Raw genomic sequence first — 20,714 nt, 5'->3', positions numbered from 1 at the left:
TGGAGACTCACGGGAACTAAACTGATCTTTTTAAAAGGAAATAATCCAAAATGACTTCAAGTTCTGAGTTTTTGGTTCAACTGGAATCTGACTTCATTTTCTATTTTAAAATGGTCTTAATGTGTGTTTGCTTTCTTATTTTGGGTAATGTGGACTCTTTATGGCTTTTTAAGAGCTAGTTATTCATTAAGAGTTCTACTTTGGTTCTTATCAGTGCTGAAAATGTTCCTGGTTCAATGCCTACAGATTGCATGGCAAACAGTTGCATGGCATGAATACAGTTACGCTCAAATGTTTCTTTCATTTGAAATCTTCAGCTTTTCTAAAAAGCCAAAGTTTCAGATTTTTTTAATTTAAAACTTTTTTAATGTTTATTTATTTTTGAGAGAGAGAGTGAGTCAGAGTGTCAGCAGGGGAGGGGCAGAGAGGGAGACACAGAATCCGGAGCAGGCTCCAGGCTGAGCTATCCACACAGAACCAGATGAGGGTCTCAAACTCAAGAAACTGCAAGATCATGACCTGAGCCAAAGTCGGATGGCTGACCGACTCAGCCACCCAGGCACCCTTAGACTTTAAGATTTTTATAAGTTCATTATAGAATGAAAATAGGGGACGCTTACTTGCAAAATGCTACAGCAGGTAGAGTGTGGTCAAAGTAGACCGTTGTGGGAGACTCTTCAATTCCTATGAACAACAGACACTGGAGCTAGTTGCCCTTTGCCTAGAAAAGAAATGGGCCCGTGTGTAAGGAGACAACTTGCCATAAAGCACATAGAGGTAAGAAAAGACTTGAGACTTTGCACCCATCTTAACCTTTCCTCCTTCGTGTTTACCAGAGAGAAATGGAAATGGTTCACAGAAGAACTTGTACACGAATGGTCATGGAAGCATTTTGGGTTATAGCCCTAAACGGGGAACAACCAACATGCCCATCAACTGGTGAATAGGCAAACTCTGGTCCTCTTCAGCAAGTTAAAGAAACAAGGGTGGGAAGCAAAAGCAATAAAGAAGAGTACAAAAAAGCCTTGAAAGAGTACATACATGAAATTTCTTTATGAAATTCTAGAAAAAGGGAACTCTAACTCGGCAATAGAAGTCAGAATGAGATGGGGTTGGTTTCAGTGGGGGCACAAAGGGCACTTTTTGAGGTGATGTTAATGTGTTGATTGGGTGGTTACAAGGGTGTACGCATTTGTCTAAACGACGAACTGTGTGGGTCGTAAAGCCTGCATTTCGTTGTACGTTAATTATATGTTTAAAATGTATGAAAAAAAGGCAAAACAAACGTTCAGACCAAACTGAAGCGTCTCCCCGGGAGGGCCGCTGGGAAGGAGCGAGGACTTTTCACCTCTCGGGACCCCGTTTCTGCCGAGCTCAGACCCGGGCACTGCGGGACGCGGGCTCCAGCCCCTCGACGCCGCAGCGGCGGGGCGCGCTCTGGGCGGCCGCGGCCCTTCCTGTTTCGGCCGCGCCCTCTCGCGGGCCGGCCGCGGGCGGGGACGGAACTGGGGCGGAGCGGGCCGGAGAGTGGCGGAGGCCGGCGGGCGGCGCGCGGCCGCGGGACATGACTGCCGGCCGCCAGGCCGAGGGCGCGGACGCGGATGCCGCGTCCGCGCGGGGGCCTTCCCGGGTGGCCAAACTGCTGTCGGCGCTCTTTTACGGGGTCTGCTCCTTCCTCATCGTGCTGGTCAACAAGGCGCTGCTGACCACCTACCGGTGAGGAGAGCGCCAGGGGGTCGGGCGGGGTCCGCGGGGCGCCGGGTCCCGGGACCGTCCGTTCGCGGCGCCGCGTGAGGTCCCGGGGTTCGGGGCGCGGCGGGGCTGCCCCTGCGCTCCCAGCACGTTGGCCGCGCGGGGGTTCGCGGGCTGGCAGGAACGGAGCGCGTGGGGTCTCACTGCCGACTCCGGTGCCAACGTGGGTGGCTGTGGGCTCGACACACCGCGTTTTTACCGAGCCGGGACCTTCCACAACCCAAGCCACAAGCTAACAAAGTCGTTTTACTCTCAGTAATCGCGGATACGCCTCTCCACCGCTTACTACTACTGCGAGACAGAGACACTGCGTAGCGCGCTTGTAGAGCTACACCCCAAAGCGTTCAAGTGCCCCGGTGCGCTGAAACAAGTGATCTGAATGTGAACTTTAAAGGCGAACAGTTTACACAAGTGGAGATGTTCAACAATCAGATGAGTCCTAAGCGGATAAGTTTATGTTTATCGTTTGATCATTTATTGTCAAATTACCAGTGTATTCATGGAAGACTGGGGAAAACCATTAGGAGTTCACATGACGAGGAAAAAAAGTTCTCATGACGTACTTTCTTGGATTAGTGTGCAGTAAACCAGATTCCTGGTTCCTTGAGCCTATTTGTAAGGACTAGAAAATCCTGTTTAATTCTGCTATCCTTATAGCAGCACTGAGAGCACTGTGGATTTAGATCCAGTTCCACCATCTAATAGCTGTGCCTGTTGGGCCAGACCCAAAGTCAGCAGTTTTCTCAAATGCAAAAGCCGGATAATTACAATCCTGTTAATTACCTGTTAATTACCTTCCAAAGCTTCGCAGGAGCTGCCGTTTAAGTAAAGCTGCTCTTTGTAAACTATACTGTCTGTGCTACAAGAGTGTAAAATCAGAATTTTATAAAGAGCCTAAAGAGACCTCAGAGAGTATCTTCAGGTTTCTTATGTTATACCTGAGAAAGCTGCGACCCACAGGAGCTTGGCCGGTTACACCTCCCACAGATATTTACTGAGCACCTACTGTGTGCCAAGCCCATTGCAGGCACCAGAGAAGCAGGTGTGATCAACACAGAGCCACTGCTCTGGAGATTCCATACCATTGGTAGAGACAGAAAGGAAGTGGGTTCAAGAATAAGCAGGGTGATTTCAGGTATGTTATGAGAGTGCCTGGGATGGAGCGGTTGGTGCTAGAGCATTCCAGACAGACAGTCTGATGAAGTGGGCATGAGTTTGGTCTGTTGGAGGAACTGAATGAGCAAATGGAAGAAGGTAGGAGAGATGATGGGGGGAGGGAGGCAGGAAAGGCAGGATCAGACCCTTCATTCACTCAATAATATTTCTTAAGCACCTGTTATGTGCCAGGCACTATTCTAGGCACTTGAGATATAGGAGTGAATAAAGCAGATCAGAACCCTAAATGTCATGGAGCAAATATCTATCCTTCTAAAGCTTACATGGAGCTTTCTACTGAATCAGTAAATAAACTGATAGAATTTATATTATGTCAGATGCAGTTGTGTGGTCAGGAGAAAAAAATAAGGCAGGGAAGGGAGTTAGGGAGTGTGGGCATGGGAAGGAGTTTGCCATCTCAGTGTGATCAGTGAAGCTTCACTGAGGAGGTGACAGTTGAGCCAAGAGATGAGTGACATGAAGGAAATGAGGAAAGAACATTCCAAGCGTGAAAGAGAAGGGTGTTTGGGTAGAAATGGTACTAGGTGAGGGTAATGGATTGTTAGATCCTGGAGGGCCTATGAAGCTGCCATGGAGGCTCTCAGGAGATGGGAGCCACCAGCCAGTGTTGTGCAGAGGAGTAACATGATCTTGAGGACCAGGGTGGAAGCACAGGGAATGATCTAGTATTCTAGATAATTCTAAAAGATGTCTTGGACTGTGGGGAGGGGCAGCAGCAGATATGGAGGGAAGAGAGAGATCTGGGATATTTTTTGGTGATCTTACAGCTGTTGATGTTCTTTATAAGTCTCTCCCAGTGTGTTGCAAGCATGCTTGCTGGTGTCCATGGGAAACACCAACACTGCTAATGAACAAAAAAGAAAACTAAACATTTTTGACCAAAAATAATAAGAGAATGCTACTAATAGGCTTGTTTGGGAGTGGTTGGCAGTTATGTTGGATAAAGTTTGAAGGTCAGTCTCTATTTTCTGCACTTGAATGAGCCGTGTGCTCTCTGGCCATGGCAGTCACTGCCTCCAAAAACAGGTGTCTTCTTGTTGGAAGCAGGGACCAGTAAACAGTGGTTACGTGCTTTGAAGATGAAGGGGAAGTCTCCAACCAGGAAGGATTATTATTATATGAGATATCTTACACCCTAGCCTTTCCATCTTTAAAATGTTGAGGTCCATGATTAAAGGAGGAAATGGAGGTTTTTTTTTTTCTCTGCAAGACAAAACTCTTTCAATCCTTAGAAGTAAACATTTCACATTTCCGTAATGTAATATACAGTTGGAGAACCCTGTTCAAATAACATTATTCATTCTCTCATCTCAAAATGCTTTAGGAGCACATTTTTGAGGGGAGGAGGGTTGGGTTGATTTGGTTACAACAATAAACCACAAAAATCTGATCCAAACATTAGATGTTTGAAGGTAGAATATTGTGTTGTAGAGTAGGAAGAAGGGCATTTTGATAATTACCTAATCCACAGGGTCATGAGAATGTAGCTCAAGGAATATTTTTTTTTCTCCTGCATTTTGAACAGATTGTTTCTGGTTGGGGTTCAGGTCTGATGAGTGGTGTTCCTTATTTCTTACGCTAGACTTATCTGGTTCATTGTAATGCTAGATTTATCTAGTTGGACAGAGAAATCTTTGAAGGATATGAACTCTCAGAATCTGTTAGGGTGGGAGGGAAAAGCAAGGTCACCTAAGAATCTGTGGCTATTTGGTTACACTAGTGGGTCTTTGGAATCAGATTCATGAGGGTGGTGGGGTGGTCTGGAGTTGCTTTTTTGTTGCCACTGAAATACACTGTTCTCTAGGACATGCAAGAATTTACTAATGGTGCTTAATAAAAATATAGACCTTAGTTGTATTCAGTTCAATGAGTATTTCCTGTATGTCTAGTTCTTTATGTATCCTAGGACATTGGGATCATTTAGCACAGTGATTTTCAAACCTGCCTGGGACTGTGAATTACTTGGAGAGGTTTTTATAAAATATATTGTATCAAGTCTTGGGCAGTGGGAACTGGAAATCCATACTAAAAACAAAACCAACTTGTAATTTTCTCTTTCTTTGGTGAAAACCTGCTCTCTCCTGAAGACACCGCTTCCTTGGCTTCCTTTGCCCCTGGACGCAGCTGGATGTTGGTTTCACCCCAGGTGTGGCCAGGAGGTGGGGTGGGGTCCTCGTGGCTCCCCACTGCCCAGACTCTGTGTGCTCCAGACTTACCACTCCTTATGGTCTTTTGTGGTGGCTTCTGAGCTCCTGTCACTCACACAAGGAAGAGGCCTGATCTCCATCTGGACTGGTGTCAACCTTGGGGACTCAGGGACTCCTTGCGGGGAACACTGGCAGTCGATGTGGCCTTGCTTCCTGCAGACACTCCCTGGGGGGTGCATGCTTGGCTGTGACCCACCAGCTTTTCACGCCCAGTGCTGTCTCCTACTGGTGTCCACATCCAACCTCGGAGTCCTTTCTGGGGCCCACTGGGCCTGGCCCTGGTCTGGCACAGCCTGCCACATGCTTCCTTCCTTCACTGAGCAAGTCAGACTGTTGTGGGAGGGAAACCACTTCTGAGCTTTAAAGTGGTAATCGCAAAAAAAAAACAAAAACAAAAAAAACAAAAAAAAGAACACATAAAGTGGTAATCGCAAAGCTCAGCTGGCTCTCCTTCCTGCCCACTTGTTTCTTCTGGGGTTTTGCTTTGACTCCTTTCTGCTTTCTCCTGCCTCCTGGAATCCCACCTGCCCCCCCTCCCCCGCCCTCCACTCCCCTTCTCCGATACTTTACTGAGAAAGTGGAAGGTGTCATTTGAGGCCCCTACGGTGCCCTTATGCTAATATGTAGGGAGCCTTTTATCCACCTAAGGTCCCCCTCTCCTCTCTGTGGGTGCAATGCTCCACTCCTTCTACCCCCTCCTCATTCTGCCTCAGCAGCTCTAGCCCTGAAAACATGTTCAGGTTCTTAAGCAACAACAACCCATTTTTGATCCCTTGTGGACCCTCGTTTCTCTGTTCCTTTCAGAGTCTGAGTCTTACCAGTTGTGTACACACTTGTTATCGTCACTTCCTCGCATTCACTCCTACAAGAATTCATTAAAAAAATTGGGGATTATTTAAATACAGAATGTACAAAGAAAATAATTATCTATATTCCCCCTACCTAGAATCAATATCTATTAAATTTTTTTTGGCTGCTCCTCCCCCACTAACACTGTCTGTCTCAAAAGTAAACATTAAAAAAAAATAAAATTTTTTTGTGGGGTAGGGGGCGCCTGGGTGGCTCAGTCCCTTAAGCTTCCGACTTCCGCTCAGGTCATGATCTCGTGGTGGTTCGTGAGTTTCAGCCCAGCCTTGGGCCCTGTGCTGACAGCTCAGAGCCTGGAGCCTGCTTCCTATTCTCTGTCTCCCTCTATCTCTCTGCCCCTCTCCTGCTCACATTCTGTCTTTCAAAAACGAATAAATGTTAAAAGCCTGATCCCAGGGGCTCTGGAGCTGAGAGGACTCGACAGAATTCTGAGTTGGGGTGGGGCTTGGAATGCAGGGTGCTCACAGGGAGGGTGTTTGCCATTGGCAAGGTAGCTTTCTTCAGCTGAGGATGTTCTTGGGCAACTGGGGAATGAATACCTCAGCGTAGAAGGGGGTATCTGGGTGGCACAACTGGTATCCATCCACTAGAATGGATTTCATTCTCATGGTGTTACTGTCCAGACATTCATTCTGTTTTCTTTGATAAGGCGAGTCAGCTCTTTATTCTCTTCTTGCCCTATCTGAAATAGGTGTGTTTTCCTCTGACATGCAGATTGAGGGCTGAGCTAGGGGTGTGTGTGTGGGAGAGTCTCTGAGAGAATGACTGGGAGCCAGTGCACGTTTGGGTAGTGAGCAGGGTGAGGTGATGTGCTGCCTTGTTAAATGTGGTGTGAAGTGTATCATCTAACTTACCCAATGCCGTTTGTTGAAAGACCATCTTTCCCTCACTGCTGTGCACTGTCATCTGTGTCATGTATGTGTGTATCTGTCCTCATCTCTGTTCTCTTCCATTGTGTGGATGCAAAATGAACAAACCTTTTGGAGTCTCTAAAAGTAAGAGCTTTATTCGAGCCCAAGTTAGGACAGCTGCCCAGGAAACATATTCTTTACAAAGAAGAAAGAGCTCCAGAGAATGAAAAGGTTTTACAGGGTTTTTACAGTTTTCACATCTCATTAAAGCTCAGAAGATTATATATGAGCATATAGGCGAGAATCACAAGTTTTCATGTCAAGGAACAGGGAGTAGGAGCATTGATTGCTATCTTAAGGACAACATGGTCTTCTTTTAGGCTACTCATTCACCAAGCAGGGGTACATTGTATGCTTGGTGGGCCATGAATCAGGCTTTTGGTTTCAACAAAGTGTACGTGTAGTTATGCTGACTTAGAAAGAAATCCAAAATGGCTTCTCTTATATCCCAGGCCTTTAAAGAATTTTTTCTCTCACCAGTTGTAATGGAATGCATTTATTGTAATCTTTAATTAATCTTTTGTTAGGTTTGTTCCTGGATATATTATTTAAAAAAAAATAGCATAGGCATACTTCAGAGATGTTGTGGGTTTGGTTCTAGACCACCACAATACAGTAAGTATTGCAGTAAAGTGAGTCAATTGAATTTTGTGGTTTTCCAGGGCATATAAAAGTTATGTTTATACTATACTGTAGTCTGTTAAGTGTGCAATAGCATTATGTCTGAAAAACAATGTACATACCTTAATTAAAAAAATACTTTATTGCTAAAAAAATGCTAACCATCATCTGAGTTTTCAGGGAGTCATAATCACTAGTCACAGATCACCATCACAAGTATAAAAATAATGAAAAAGTGTGAAATATCATGAGCATTATCAAAATGTGACACAGAGACACAAAGTGAGCAAATTCTGCTGGAAAAATGGTGCCGATAAACTTGCTCAAGGCAGGGTTACCACAAACCCTCACTTTGTAAGAAATGCAGTATCTGCAAAGCATAATAAAGTGAAGAGTGATAAAATGAGATATATCTGTCTAATGAATCACCCAAGTAGCCGTCACCCAGTGTCAACAACTCATTACATTTGTATCCCCCCTTGCACTCAATCCTACCATTTCCCCCCAGAGTTTAAAAAAAAAATTTTTTTTTAATGTTTATTTATTTTTGACAGAGAGAGAGAGAGACAGAGCATGAGCGGGGGAGGGTCAGAGAGAGAGGGAGACACAGAATCTGAAGCAGGCTCCAGGCTCTGAGCTGTCAGCACAGAGCCTGATGTGGGGCTTGAACTCACAGGCCACGAAATCATGACCTGAGCCGAAGTTGGACACTCAGTCGACTGAGCCACCCAGGCGCCCTCCCGCCTGCCGAGTTATTTTGAGGCAAATTAAAAACATATCATCATATGCATTTCAAGATGTATTTCTAAATGATAAGAAGGGCTCTTTCATTTAAAAAAAAACCACCCCAATACCTTTCATACCTAAAAAACTAAAGGTAATTCCTAATATCATAAAATATACAGTTAGTATTATTTGATGTGCTTTTAGTGCTATTATAAATGATCTCTTTAAAATTTTCACTTTGTTTCTTCTGGCATGTAGATATATAAATGATGTTTTTTTCATATATTCATCTTGTAGCCAGTGACCTTGCTAAAAATTATTCTAATAATTTATCCCCAGATTATTTTGGCTTTCTATATACATAGTCATGTTATCTGTTAATATGATGACAGACAAGGGGCAATAGAAAATTGCCAAGTTTAGCAACAATCAGTTTATTAAAAATTTTTTTTTTCAACGTTTACTTATTTTTGGGACAGAGAGAGACAGAGCATGAACGGGCAAGGGGCAGAGAGAGAGAGGGAGACACAGAATCAGAAACAGGCTCCAGGCTCTGAGCCATCAGCCCAGAGCCCGACGCGGGGCTCGAACTCACGGACCACGAGATTGTGACCTGGCTGAAGTCGGACGCTTAACCGACTGCGCCACCTAGGCGCTCCTGCAACAATCAGTTTAAAAATGAAAAGAAATGAACAAATGAAAAGTCAATGAATTTTATGTTAAGTTTTAATGGTCTAAGAATGAAAAAAAAGTCTAAGATTTTTAAATAACTCCTGCCATTACATATTATAGACTGCAAATTTTTATCAGTTGCTAAAATTGTTATTCTGTGTTTTTTATAGTTTCCCATCACCAATTTTTCTTGGAATTGGACAGGTAAGTGAAAATGAAAAATTAACCACTTAATTAGTTGTCATTATACACAATGAAATTTTAAGTGCTTTTGTTTAAGACTGAGGTTTACAAATTTATTCAGCTGACAGAGGGCCAGAGGATCATGGTACTTTTGGTGAAAGAGCATAAAATATTGACACACATTTTAAGTCTTTCTATAATTTAGGAACAGTTGTATTTGTAGGAAAAAGCAATTACTTGTTTCAGCTTTCTTAATTGAATTGAATTACCCTTTAAAGCAAGGGCCAGAACACTGAAAGCCTCAAGGCCTGGTGGGGAACAAATGAATAAATTGGAGGCTGGAGTGGGACAAGGATATAGTTGCCAAAGTTGAAGTGTGCATTTGGGACTCAGTTTAAGCCACTGTGCTGAGAGGAGAGGACTCAGGAGATGAGATTGGGTTCACTATGCCCTTATTTTAACACCTCTGGACGTTTTCCAAGAGTAGCAGGGATTTTGAATTTTTACATCAAATTTGCAAATGCTAGCAACACATTCAGATTTTTACAAAACTCTCTGTGGGCCTAACTAAACATGTTTGCATTTTGTTTCCTTCAGTTTGTGATTTTTGTTCTCAAGTATAAACACAAGATTGGATAAGCTTTCAGACTAACCCCATTTAGCTGCTTCTGAAATTTCCCATTAATATTTATTTGTGGCTTGTTTACTATCTTGATCATATGCTGGTGATTTCCAGTAGGCAAGTGGTAACAGGCACCAAAGGCACCTTTTTTTTTTTTTGTTTGGTTGGTTTTGCTTTAATTTATAGGGAGAAAAACATAAAATTGTGAAAATTGTGTCTGTTAATTAAATTTTTAATTGTGAATCTTGAGAAGGATGTCATTTATATGATTAAACATTATTCTGGTTAAATGTTTTGCTGATAAGGTACTCTTTGCAATATCATTTTAGGAATAAAAAATATAATAATATATTTCCTTAATGCCAAAAATACATCATCTTAATGTTTCAGTGTGAAAAATGTAGAAAAAAGTACTCTAAAAGATCAGTGAATATGTGATAATGTGCCCTTAGTAATCCCCAAGGCAAATAAAAATTCACTGGCTTGTGCTCAAAATAAAGCCTTTCTGATACACAATTTGTGGGGGAAGAGGGCAGCAGACCTCGTTTAAAAGTCTGAGTTACAGAATATTTTAAATAAATGTTAGTATATTTCTGTAAGAATTATAAGATCAGTTATAAATACAAACTATAATTATAATTCAAGATGGCCTTATGTTACGATCTATCATAAGTATTACATTTGTAAACTCATTAGGCTCAGGGTTTAGGGATAATCATGTTGAAGGATGTCTTAAATTTTTTCATAATAATATGGAAACAATTGAGTAAGTTCTAAAATTTGCATAGGAAGATGATATTAAAATTTTTTATTTCATAATAATCTGGAGTATTTCTAATATACTTGTACTCTAGATGAGTAGGATTTGAATGAGACATTTTTGCAGTACCGGCTAAGATTGAAGAGAAAAGTAAATCCCTTTTAAAATTGTTTTTCTCTTAATTTGTCTTCTGTGTTATAGGAATATGAGACTTTACAAAAAGTGTGTTAGTGTGGAGTTTGCCCCCTTGCAGTACCCCTAGACTCACTTTATGTGGAAAGGTGTCCATATGTTCAGTACATGGGAAGTATGGTCCAGGATCAAGGACTGGCCTCACCAACTGTGGTTACTCTGGCCAGTTTTGGGGACACCATTTCTTTCTCTGAACCCCTTGAGATAATATGCATATATGTGTGTGAGTCTATTTGATCTTAACATTTTTTGCCTATAGTTCTGATAGAATTCATACATTGGCAAGAAAAACAATTTTGATATTCCAAGAAATAGTTATTTTTTGGAACCTAGAAAATGGATTTTTTTTGGATAATGTATTCTTTTTGATGAATGTATTTTCTTCTGAAGGTGTCTTTGTATCTCAGTCTTTCCAGATATTTTGCTGAAGTTTCTCCTTCCCTTTTTTTTAGATGGCAGCTACCATAATGATACTGTATGTGTCCAAACTAAATAAAATAATTCACTTCCCTGATTTTGACAAGAAAATTCCCGTGAAGGTATGTGATGACGAGTACAAATAACTATGGTGAAAGATATGAAAATACTATAGAATTACAAATTGATCTTGGAATGCATGTCGGTTTCCATACACACTGTGCTTCCTGCTTACACTGGGTAGAAACTTCTTAACAGAGATTTTATATCATTCATTCAGTTGTTCATTAACATAATGTAATAATAGTCAAAGTGTGTGCTTAGCAACTGACACTAAATAATACTATGTGTCTTCTGAAATGGCAAAGCCCTATAGCATTAGGATTTGGTAGGCTTTTTTGGTAAAAAAGCAGATAGTAAATATTTAGGCTTTGTGGGCCAGACCATCTCTGTTGCAATTATTCAGCTCTGCCACTGTACCATGATAGATAAATAAATTGCTGTCATTGTCTTCTAATGAAACTTTATTTACATAGACAAAAGATGGGCCAGATTTGGCTCACAGGCCCTACTTTTCTGATCCTATTTTAAGTTTTCATTTTTTGCCTGGATTGATAAAAGCTGTGAGTAGAATGAAGAATATAATTTGATGCACATAGAAATACATGGGTTTTTCTGTGGTGGAACTAGAAACATAAAACCTGCCTTACCTTCCTGGGAATGAGGAACAGAACTACCTTTTTTAAACAGTTGCTGGCTCAATAAACAGTTGCTTTAAGTCAACCATTTAATTCTTAGAGCAGTCCTATACAACAGGTAGTATTAACTGTATTTTGATGACATTTTTGGATTTAGGGAAGTTAAATCAGGCTGTCAGTTCCTTGAGAGTGAGAACCTCTCCTGGCTTGTTCACTACCATGTCTCTAAGCCCTGGAAAGATGCTGGCATCTGTCACTAGATTAATCATCAGTCTGACTAAGCATCAGGGACATCCACAAAAAGAGAAAAACAAAATATTGAAGTATAACGAAGGCTATTAACCCAATCATCATAGGAACAATCAGAATATCGTTGGCCTTGCTTACACTTAGTTTATGATATGCTATAGTTTTAAAACACTTTAAGCACTGTGAAATATGATCTATATGTAGGGAAAAGGCATCATACATGAACGTATACTTGAATGACTAATAACGCATGTAATCATTACCTAGATCATGAGATGGGATCACAGAATCCTCCTTACCCACTATTTTGACTTTCGTAATAATTTTCTTACTTTCTTTGTAATTATTCTAATATGTGTCCCTGAATTATGTTTTGCTGAACTCGTACTATTCTTGAGTGTTCTGTAAAGAGAATACTGTTGTGAACATTTTTTTGAGTTTTTGCTATTGCATATATCTTTAAAAAATATATTATTTGGGGGGCACCTGGGTGGCTCAGTCAGTTAAGCGTCCAGCTCTTGATTTCGGCTCAGGTCGTGATCTCATGGTTCATGAGATCAAGCCCCATGTGGGGGCTCCATGTTGGGCATGGAGCCTGCTTGGGATTCTCTCTCTCTCTCTCTCTCTCTCTCTCTCTCTCTCTCTCTCTCTCACCCTCCCTGCTCACTCTCAAAATGTATATATATATTTAATGTTTACTTATTTATATATTTATGTATAAATATATATTTAATAATTTAATCTTTACTTATTTATATATATTTAATAATATACTTTTTATATATAGTTGATGTTTACTCATTTATATATTATAAATGACTATATTTATATATGTATATATAATTTGGAAAATTAGATGGATATGTTTTTATAGTGCATTTATATACTGTTTTTATATTTGAAAAATTATAGAATATTAATCATAATTTATTTGTGGTTTCCTTTAGATTTTTCTACATTCACGATCAGGTCATCTACAACAAATGACAGTTTTGCTTCATTCTTTCCAACATTCTAACTTTTATTCTTTTACTTCTGTTACTGTATCGTATAGGACCCTCAGTACAATTTGGTATAAGTGGTAATACTGGCTGATCTCCAAGGGCAAGCTTTTGGCATTTCACCGTTTAGTGTGTTGTTTGTTGTAGGCTTTTTGTAGATACCTTATATGCCTATTCCAGTTGTCATTTGCTGCATAACTTGTGACTCAAAACAATAATCATTGTGTTATTTCTCACAGTAACTGTGGTTCAGGAATTCAGGACAGTGTCAACTGGGTAGTTCTGGCTTAAGGCTTCCATATAGTTTTGGACAGACAGTAGCAGAGTGGAAACAACGATGGGGTTTCTGGTTAGTGCAGCTGGGAGCTGGTCACAAACCTCTCTTCCTATAATCTTAGGCCTCTCTGTGTGGTCACTCCTATAGGCTCATTTGGGCTTCCTTACAAAATGGCAGGCTCAGGGGAGTCAAAGTGGTCACATGGTGCTGAATTCTTCAAGGGTGAGTGTTCCAGCAAGCAGGGCAAAACTGCCTTGCTTTTTATGACCTAGCCTCAAAGGTCACATAGTAGCATTTCATCTGTACATTATTAATTGAAACAATCCCATGCAGTTTTAAGAGGAAGGGACCTAGATCATACCTCTGGATGGAAGAAAGTGGTAAAGTCACATTTTAAGAGCATGTGAAATAGAAAATATTATTGTAGCCATCATCTCTGATTATGGATTTGTCTATTTCTCTTGGTATTGATGTCAGGTTTTTTGTTTTAATTTATTTTGAGGCCATATCGTTAGGTGCCTAAAACTTTAGTTAAATCTTCCAGGTAAAGTGTTTAATCACAGCTCACCCTGAAACAACATGGATTTCAACTGCATAGGTTCATCATATGTGGATTTCTTTTTCTTTTTTTTTTTTTTGGATGAATACAGTACAGGGTTGTAAATGTGTTTTCTCTTATGATCTTAACATTTTCTTTTCTCTAGCTTACTTTATGTAAGAATGTAGTATATAACACATGTAACATACAAAATATGAGTGCCTGTTTATGTTATTACTAAGACTGCCAGTCAACAGTAGGCTATTAGCAGTTAGGTTTTGGGGAAATCAAAAGCTATACATGGATTTTTGACTGTGTAGGGTGTTGGCATCCCTAAGCTTCACATTGTCCAAGGATCAACTATATATGAGGTGGACTTCTGTTTCAGTTCTTTTAGTGTACCTGGAAACTACAGCAGGCATACCTAACTTATCAAATTGTAAAGTTAATTAATAAGTGTATCTTCCCCCTCATGCTCCTGGGTGGCTCAGTCAGTAAGTGTCCAAATCTTGATTTCAGCTCAGGTCATGATCTCATGGTTTGTGAAATTGAGCCCACTTTGGGCTCTTTCCTGACAGCACCAAGCCTGCTTGGGATTCTCTGTCTCCCTTTCTCTCTGCCCCTCCCTTGCTCATGCTCTCTCTCTTTCTCTCACAAGAAAGAAATAAACTTAAAAAAAAATAAGTGTATCTTCCCCTTCAACAGTGTAAGGACTTTTACACATTTACCCCTCCTCCCAATTTAATGTGCTGTTTTCAACAGGTACTTGAATAACTTTATGTAAATCTCACAATATATATTTATTTTCTTAAAAAAAAAACCCATCAGGGGCGCCTGGGTGGCGCAGTCGGTTAAGCGTCCGACTTCAGCCAGGTCATGATCTCGCGGTCCGTGAGTTCGAGCCCCGCGCCAGGCTCTGGGCTGATGGCTCAGAGCCTGGAGCCTGTTTCCGATTCTGTGTCTCCCTCTCTCTCTCCCCCTCCCCCGTTCATGCTCTGTCTCTCTCTGTCCCAAAAATAAATAAAAAACGTTGAAAAAAAAATTAAAAACAAAAAAACAAAAAAACCCATCAATGTTTATTTATATTTACCCACATATTTACTGCTCCCTTTGCTTTTCCCTCCTTTTTGCATCCCACACTTTCTACTTTCCTCCTGATTAAATTACCTCCTTTAGAATTTCCTTTGCTAATAGTTTGCTTAAATTCCCTTAGTTTTTTTTTTTTTTTTTGTCTGAAAAAGACTGCATATTTTTCCTTTGCTTTCAAAAGACATTCTTGTTGGGGGGTAGCATTCTAATCTGACAGACCCTTGAAGATGATGCAGTTCTGCTGCCCTCTGCCTTCCATTGTTTCTGGGTTTCTGTTCTTGCTTTAGTTTTTGGCTTGGAGACTCACTATCTCCCACATATTTCATGCTTTTATAAAGGTTTTAAGTTATTTTACCTAGCATTTTTAATTGTTTTCAGCAGGGAGATTAACACAGATAATCTAGCTCACCATTACCAGGAACTAGAAGTCAGTATTGTTTTTATTTTGAATTATACATGGAAAGGAGGGCAACTGATTCTTTTCAATACCTAAGAACCTCTAAAGTTGTAATATCCCAGAAGTTTTATTGTTTAGCCAGTTGTAGGCTGTCAACCAGAATGTTGTGAATGAAGGGGAAGGTCTTGGATGCGAGGCCCTCTCTTTCTTTCTTCTTTCTTGAGCAAATCTCCTGATAATAACGTTTTCTAATTTTGGGGGGGTAAATGACACTTAGTATTTCAAAATCCTTCAAAGGATGTCTTATCTGAATTGCACACTTAATGTCTTTTTAGTGGGAAAAAAATGTTGGACTCCCCTTGATAGCTGTGGATTGTATATCAGTCAAAAAGTTCTCAGTGTGTAACCTTATGAAAGGATATATATTTTTTTTCATTTATGGAAGAGTAGGTCTTTTGATGTTTCTTCAGTATGTTCTGAACAGTATTTCTCTTGAAAAAATAATTCAGGAGGTCAGAGCTCAGTAAACCTAATTCAAGTACTACTGGTATGTTGTTTAACCTTGGTAGATATGTAATCATTCTAGACCTTGAAAACAAATAAAGTAACTCCAAAGTAATGTGGGTGGTAGACACAACTTTTTGAAAGGGTCACCAACCTTGTGACATTCCAGTGGTGTGTTTTATTTATTTACAGTTTTTACTTTATTTATTTTTGAGAGAGAGAGAGAGTGTGTGTGTGTGTGAGCAAGCAGGGGAGGGGCAGAAAGAGACGGGGACAGAGGGTATGAAGCGGGCTCTGCTTGGATAGCAGAGAGCCTGATGTGGGGCTCGTGGGGCTCGAATTCACGAACTGTGAGATCATGACCTGAGCTGAACGCAGACGCTTAACTGACTAAGCCACCCAGGCACCCTGTGGTGTGTTTTAGATTGTGGAAAATTCACAGTTGTTACAGGGAAATGATTTGCTTACTGATGGGGAGTGAGTGTCACCATCTATATATATGAAGGAAAATCATTATTGGAGTTCTAATCAAATATTCTTTTTTTTTTTTTTTCATGGAAGCTGTTTCCTCTGCCTCTCCTCTATGTTGGAAACCACATAAGTGGATTATCAAGCACAAGTAAATTAAGGTATGGTGCAGGGGAATGGTTGATGGGAGGTTCTTCACTCGATTGTTTCTAATGGTATAATACAAAGACCAAGTTTGATTTTTTCAAAATATTACATGAGATTGAGGAAAGCCCTATTTGTATAGTGAGAGTAAAAAGGGGACAGATGGAAGGTAGACCAGAAGAAGGACATATAAAACTGACAACAGAAAGTAGACCCCTCATCTTTCCTCTTATTTGGAAAGGACAGATTGTAGTTGTGGAAAATAAAATGTGAAATACTGGTTTTAGTTATACATTTTAGTTTTTTTTTGTTGTTTTGTTTCTTTCTGGGATTGGGACGGTTTTCCTTAATTGTATCAAATTTGCATTAAAGCTTCCGGAGTTAGGTGCTATTGCTGTGTTACCATGGATCTTATTGGCTTGTCTCTGAGTGAGTTCACCTGCAGCTGTGGGGAATGGTTTCGGTTAACACTGACAGCTGCTCACTCCTTGCATCGGGGGTCTCCACTTCACAGATGAAGGCTTTGCTTCCTTCTTCTTCCTCTTCCTTCCCCCACCCCTCTTTCTCCCCCCTCTTCCCTTTTCCCTCCCCCTCCTCCCCTCCCCACCTTCTTCATCCTCTTCTGTTTTAAAAGTAGGCTTCACCCCCAGTGTAGAGCCCAATGAGGGGCTTGAACTCAAGACCTGAGCTGAGATCAGGAGTTGAACGCTTAACCGACTGAGCCACCCAGGTGCCCCTCTTCTTTTTTTTTTTAAAAGTGATTTTAGAAGCATACTTATTATAGATGTTCTGAAAGGCTCTACATGCATTGAAGAATGAGTATAACTTCCATTCATTGATACAACACTGTTCTCAAGGTAGCAATGTTAGAAACATCTTTATTACAAGTGTTCTTAAACACTTCCCTACATGCATTTGGAGAAGAGGGCTTCTCAAGTGCCGTGGGGTTTCTAGGAGAAGAGAGTTAACCAGAAAATGAGAGTAAGGAGGAAGAAAGATTGTTCACGTGGTGTCATGTAATGTGTTCTGCTGTGCCTCATATTTTCCGTAAACTGGTAGCTGGTTCTACTGCTTTGATCATATTAGGTTCAGTTTTTCAGACAAGATCAGTTTATTGGTGAAGTTGGGTTCTTTCTATTGCATCATGGGGCACATAATGTTTTAGCCCACTTCTTAAAAAAATGTTTATTTTCTTTATTTTGAGAGAGAGCACGAGCAGAGGAGGGACAGAGGGAGAGGGAGAGAGAGAATACCAAGCACATGGGGCTTGATCCCATGAACTGTGAGATCATAGCTTTGGACTGTTAACCGACTGAGCCACCCAGGTACCCCTAGCCCACTTTTTTAAAAAACCCCTTTTTGAGGTATAATTGGTATAAAATAAACTGTACATAATTATAATGCACAAATGATAAGTTTTGGCCTGTGTATAAGTCTGTGAAATCTATCACTGCAGTATCTAACACCCATAAAGATTTCCTCAAGTGACCTACTTATAATGATATTACATTGATTGATTCCCCTTTTAATGATTTTAAGGGGTCAGTCTGGTCCCTTCATTAGAAAGTGCCCCGTCAGTCAGTCAGCCAGCCAGTCTGTCTCTTTCTTTCTTTCTTCCTTCCTCCCTCTTTCTTTCTTTCTTTCTTTCTTTCTTTCTTTCTTTCTTTCTTTCTTTCTCTTTCTTCTCCTTCCTTCCTTCCTTCCTTCCTTCCTTCCTTCCTTCCTTCCTTCCTTCCTTCCTTCCTTCCTTCCTTCCGTTTTTAATGTTTTATTCATTTTTGAGAGAGAGAGAGAGACAGAATGAGAATGAGTGAGGGAGGGGCAGAGAGAGAGGGAGACACAGATCCAAAGACGGCTTCTGGCTCTGACTGTCAGCACAGAGCCCGACATGGGGTTCAAATTCATAAACCGTGAGATCATGACCTGAGCTGAAGTCAGATGCCTAACTGACTGAGCCACCCAGGCACTCCCATCAGTCTTTCACCTAATGGTTTTAGATTCATTGATGATGACTTTCTAGATCCATTATTTCATTACAAGTTGCAGATCACCCTGTCTTCATGTATTATGTAAACTTCTTTAATAAATACAAACTTTCACCATTTCACACAAGAAAGGCAGGACATAAGCTTTATTTATATATGTTCAGTATAATAAATTAGTGTCCTGTCACCTTCAATGGTGACCAGTGAGAGTTTTTGCTTGTTTGTTTTTGTTTTTTACTATAATCATTATAAACTCATGAATTTCCATTTACTTGATAGAAGTCTTTTGTCAGATCTGTGTTTTGCAAGTATTTTCTTTCAGTCTGTAGTTTTGTCTTTTTGTTCTCTTAGTGTTGTCTTTCAGAGAAGTTTTAAATTTTAATGAAGTTCCATATCATTTTTTTCTCTCATGGTTCATGCTTTTGGTGTTGTATTTAAAAACTCATTGTTGAGGGGTGTCTGGCTGGCTCAGTTGGTGGAGCATATGACTTTGATCTTGGGGTTGTAAGTTTGAATCCCATGTTGGGTGTAGAGATTACTTAATAAAATCTTAGGGGTGCCTGGTGGCTGAGTTGGTTAAGTGTCCAACTTTGGCTCAGGTCATGATCTCATGGTGCGTGGGTTAGAGCCCCATGTTGGGCTTTGTGCTGACAGCTTGCGGTCTGGAGCCTGCTTGGGATTCTGTCTCCCTCTGTCTCTGTTCCTCCCCCACTCTCCCTCTCTCCCCCCACTCTCAAAAATAAAATAAAACATTAAAAAATTTCTTTAAAGATAAAAAAAAAAACAACTCATTGCTGTACCCCATCACCTACATTTTGTCCTGTGCTATCTTCCAGGAGTTTGATAGGTTGCATTTTACATTTAAGCATATGGTCTATTTTGAGTTTATTTGTGAAAGGTTTAGGGTCTGTCTGCATTCCGTTTTTTGCATGTAGATGTCTAGTTGTTTTAGCATGATTTGTTGAAAAGACCATCCATTCTCCATTAAATTATGGTTGCTCCTTTGTCAAAGGTCAGTTGACTATACTTGTGTGGGTTTATTTCTGGGTGCTCTAGTATATTCTACTGATCTATTTCATTTACTTGATGTTTTTAGTTAATTATATAAATAATTCTTTTGATGCTCACATTATCCCATCTCAGGCCAATGGGAGCCCCTATGATTTGGCTTTTATGTTCTAGGTCCCCAGTGCTCTGGTTAGTTCCTTGCTTTCTGGCACATGATGTCCCAGGCTTATCTTGAACTTTTCCTGCCATTCTCCAAGGATCCCCTGTTTATTTTTATTTTATTTTATTTTATTTTATTTTATTTTATTTTATTTTATTTTATTTATTTTGGAGGGAGAGAGAGAGCACATGAGCAGGGGAGAGGGGCAGGGGAGAGAGAGAGAATCTTAAGCAGGCCTGATGTAGGGCTCCATCCCATGACCCTGGGATTATGACCTGAGCAAAAATCAAAAGTTGGACGCTCAACTATGTGAGCCACCCAGGCACCCCTCCCCTGGTTGTTTTTAATGGTAAAGCTTATGTTCAGGCCACAATCTAGGTTCTGGATATATTGTGAAGGACCAGCCAACACAATTTCCTGATAAATAACATGTGTGGGAGAAAGAAAGGAGACAAGGATGACTTCATTGAAGAATGGGATTGCCATTGATTGGATTTATGTCTAGGAGTAGGATTGCTGGTCATATGGCAGTTCTCTGTTTAACATTTTGTGGAACGTCAAACTATTTCTCAAAGTAGCTATACCAGTTTACAGTCCACCAGCCATGTAAGAGGGCTGCAACTTCTCTACATTCTTGCCAAATTTGTTATTGTCTGTTGTTCTGATTATGGCTATTCTAGTAGTTGTGAAGTAGTATCTCATGGTTTTGATTCCATTTCTCTGATGACTAATGGTATTGAGCATCTTTTCATGTGCTTATTGGCCATCTATCTATATAGATATAGATATATTTTAGAGAAATATCTATTCAGATCTTCTGTGTATTTTTAATATGGTTATTCATCTTTTTATTATTAAGCTGTAAGTCCTCTTTATATATTTTATATACAAGTCCCTTAACACTTAACACACAAGATTGCAAAGTTTTCTCTTATTTTGTAGGTTGTGTTTTTACTCTCTTAATGGTATACTTTGAAACACGAAAGTTTTAGGTTTTTAAAAATTTAATTAACAATTAAGGTAAAATATATGTAACATAAAATTTACCATTTTAACCATTTTTAAGTATATGGTTCATTGGCATTCAGTA

General features: G+C 40.3%; 1 protein-coding gene across 4 annotated transcripts in view; it reads left to right on the top strand.

Moving 5' to 3' along the window:
• Positions 1–1,564: 1,564 nt before the first annotated feature.
• Positions 1,565–20,714, top strand: part of SLC35D2 (solute carrier family 35 member D2) — a 63,047-nt gene continuing 43,897 nt past the window's right edge. For 2 of the 4 annotated variants that reach the window (XM_030293582.1, XM_032595567.1), the window contains exons 1-4: positions 1,565–1,716; positions 9,103–9,136; positions 11,142–11,228; positions 16,421–16,488. In XM_030293582.1, coding sequence (XP_030149442.1) covers positions 1,565–1,716; positions 9,103–9,136; positions 11,142–11,228; positions 16,421–16,488 — 341 coding nt within the window. Of the gene's footprint in view, positions 1,717–2,008; positions 2,189–9,102; positions 9,137–11,141; positions 11,229–16,420; positions 16,489–20,714 lie in introns of all 4 variants that reach the window. The other 2 variants (XM_030293586.1, XM_030293588.1) reach the window with 2 other exon arrangements.

Source organism: Lynx canadensis, chromosome D4, assembly GCF_007474595.2.
Source record: "Lynx canadensis isolate LIC74 chromosome D4, mLynCan4.pri.v2, whole genome shotgun sequence".
NCBI lineage: Eukaryota > Metazoa > Chordata > Mammalia > Carnivora > Felidae > Lynx > Lynx canadensis.
Note: the sequence above shows the minus strand (reverse complement) of the source record. Positions and strands in the feature narration are given on the sequence as shown.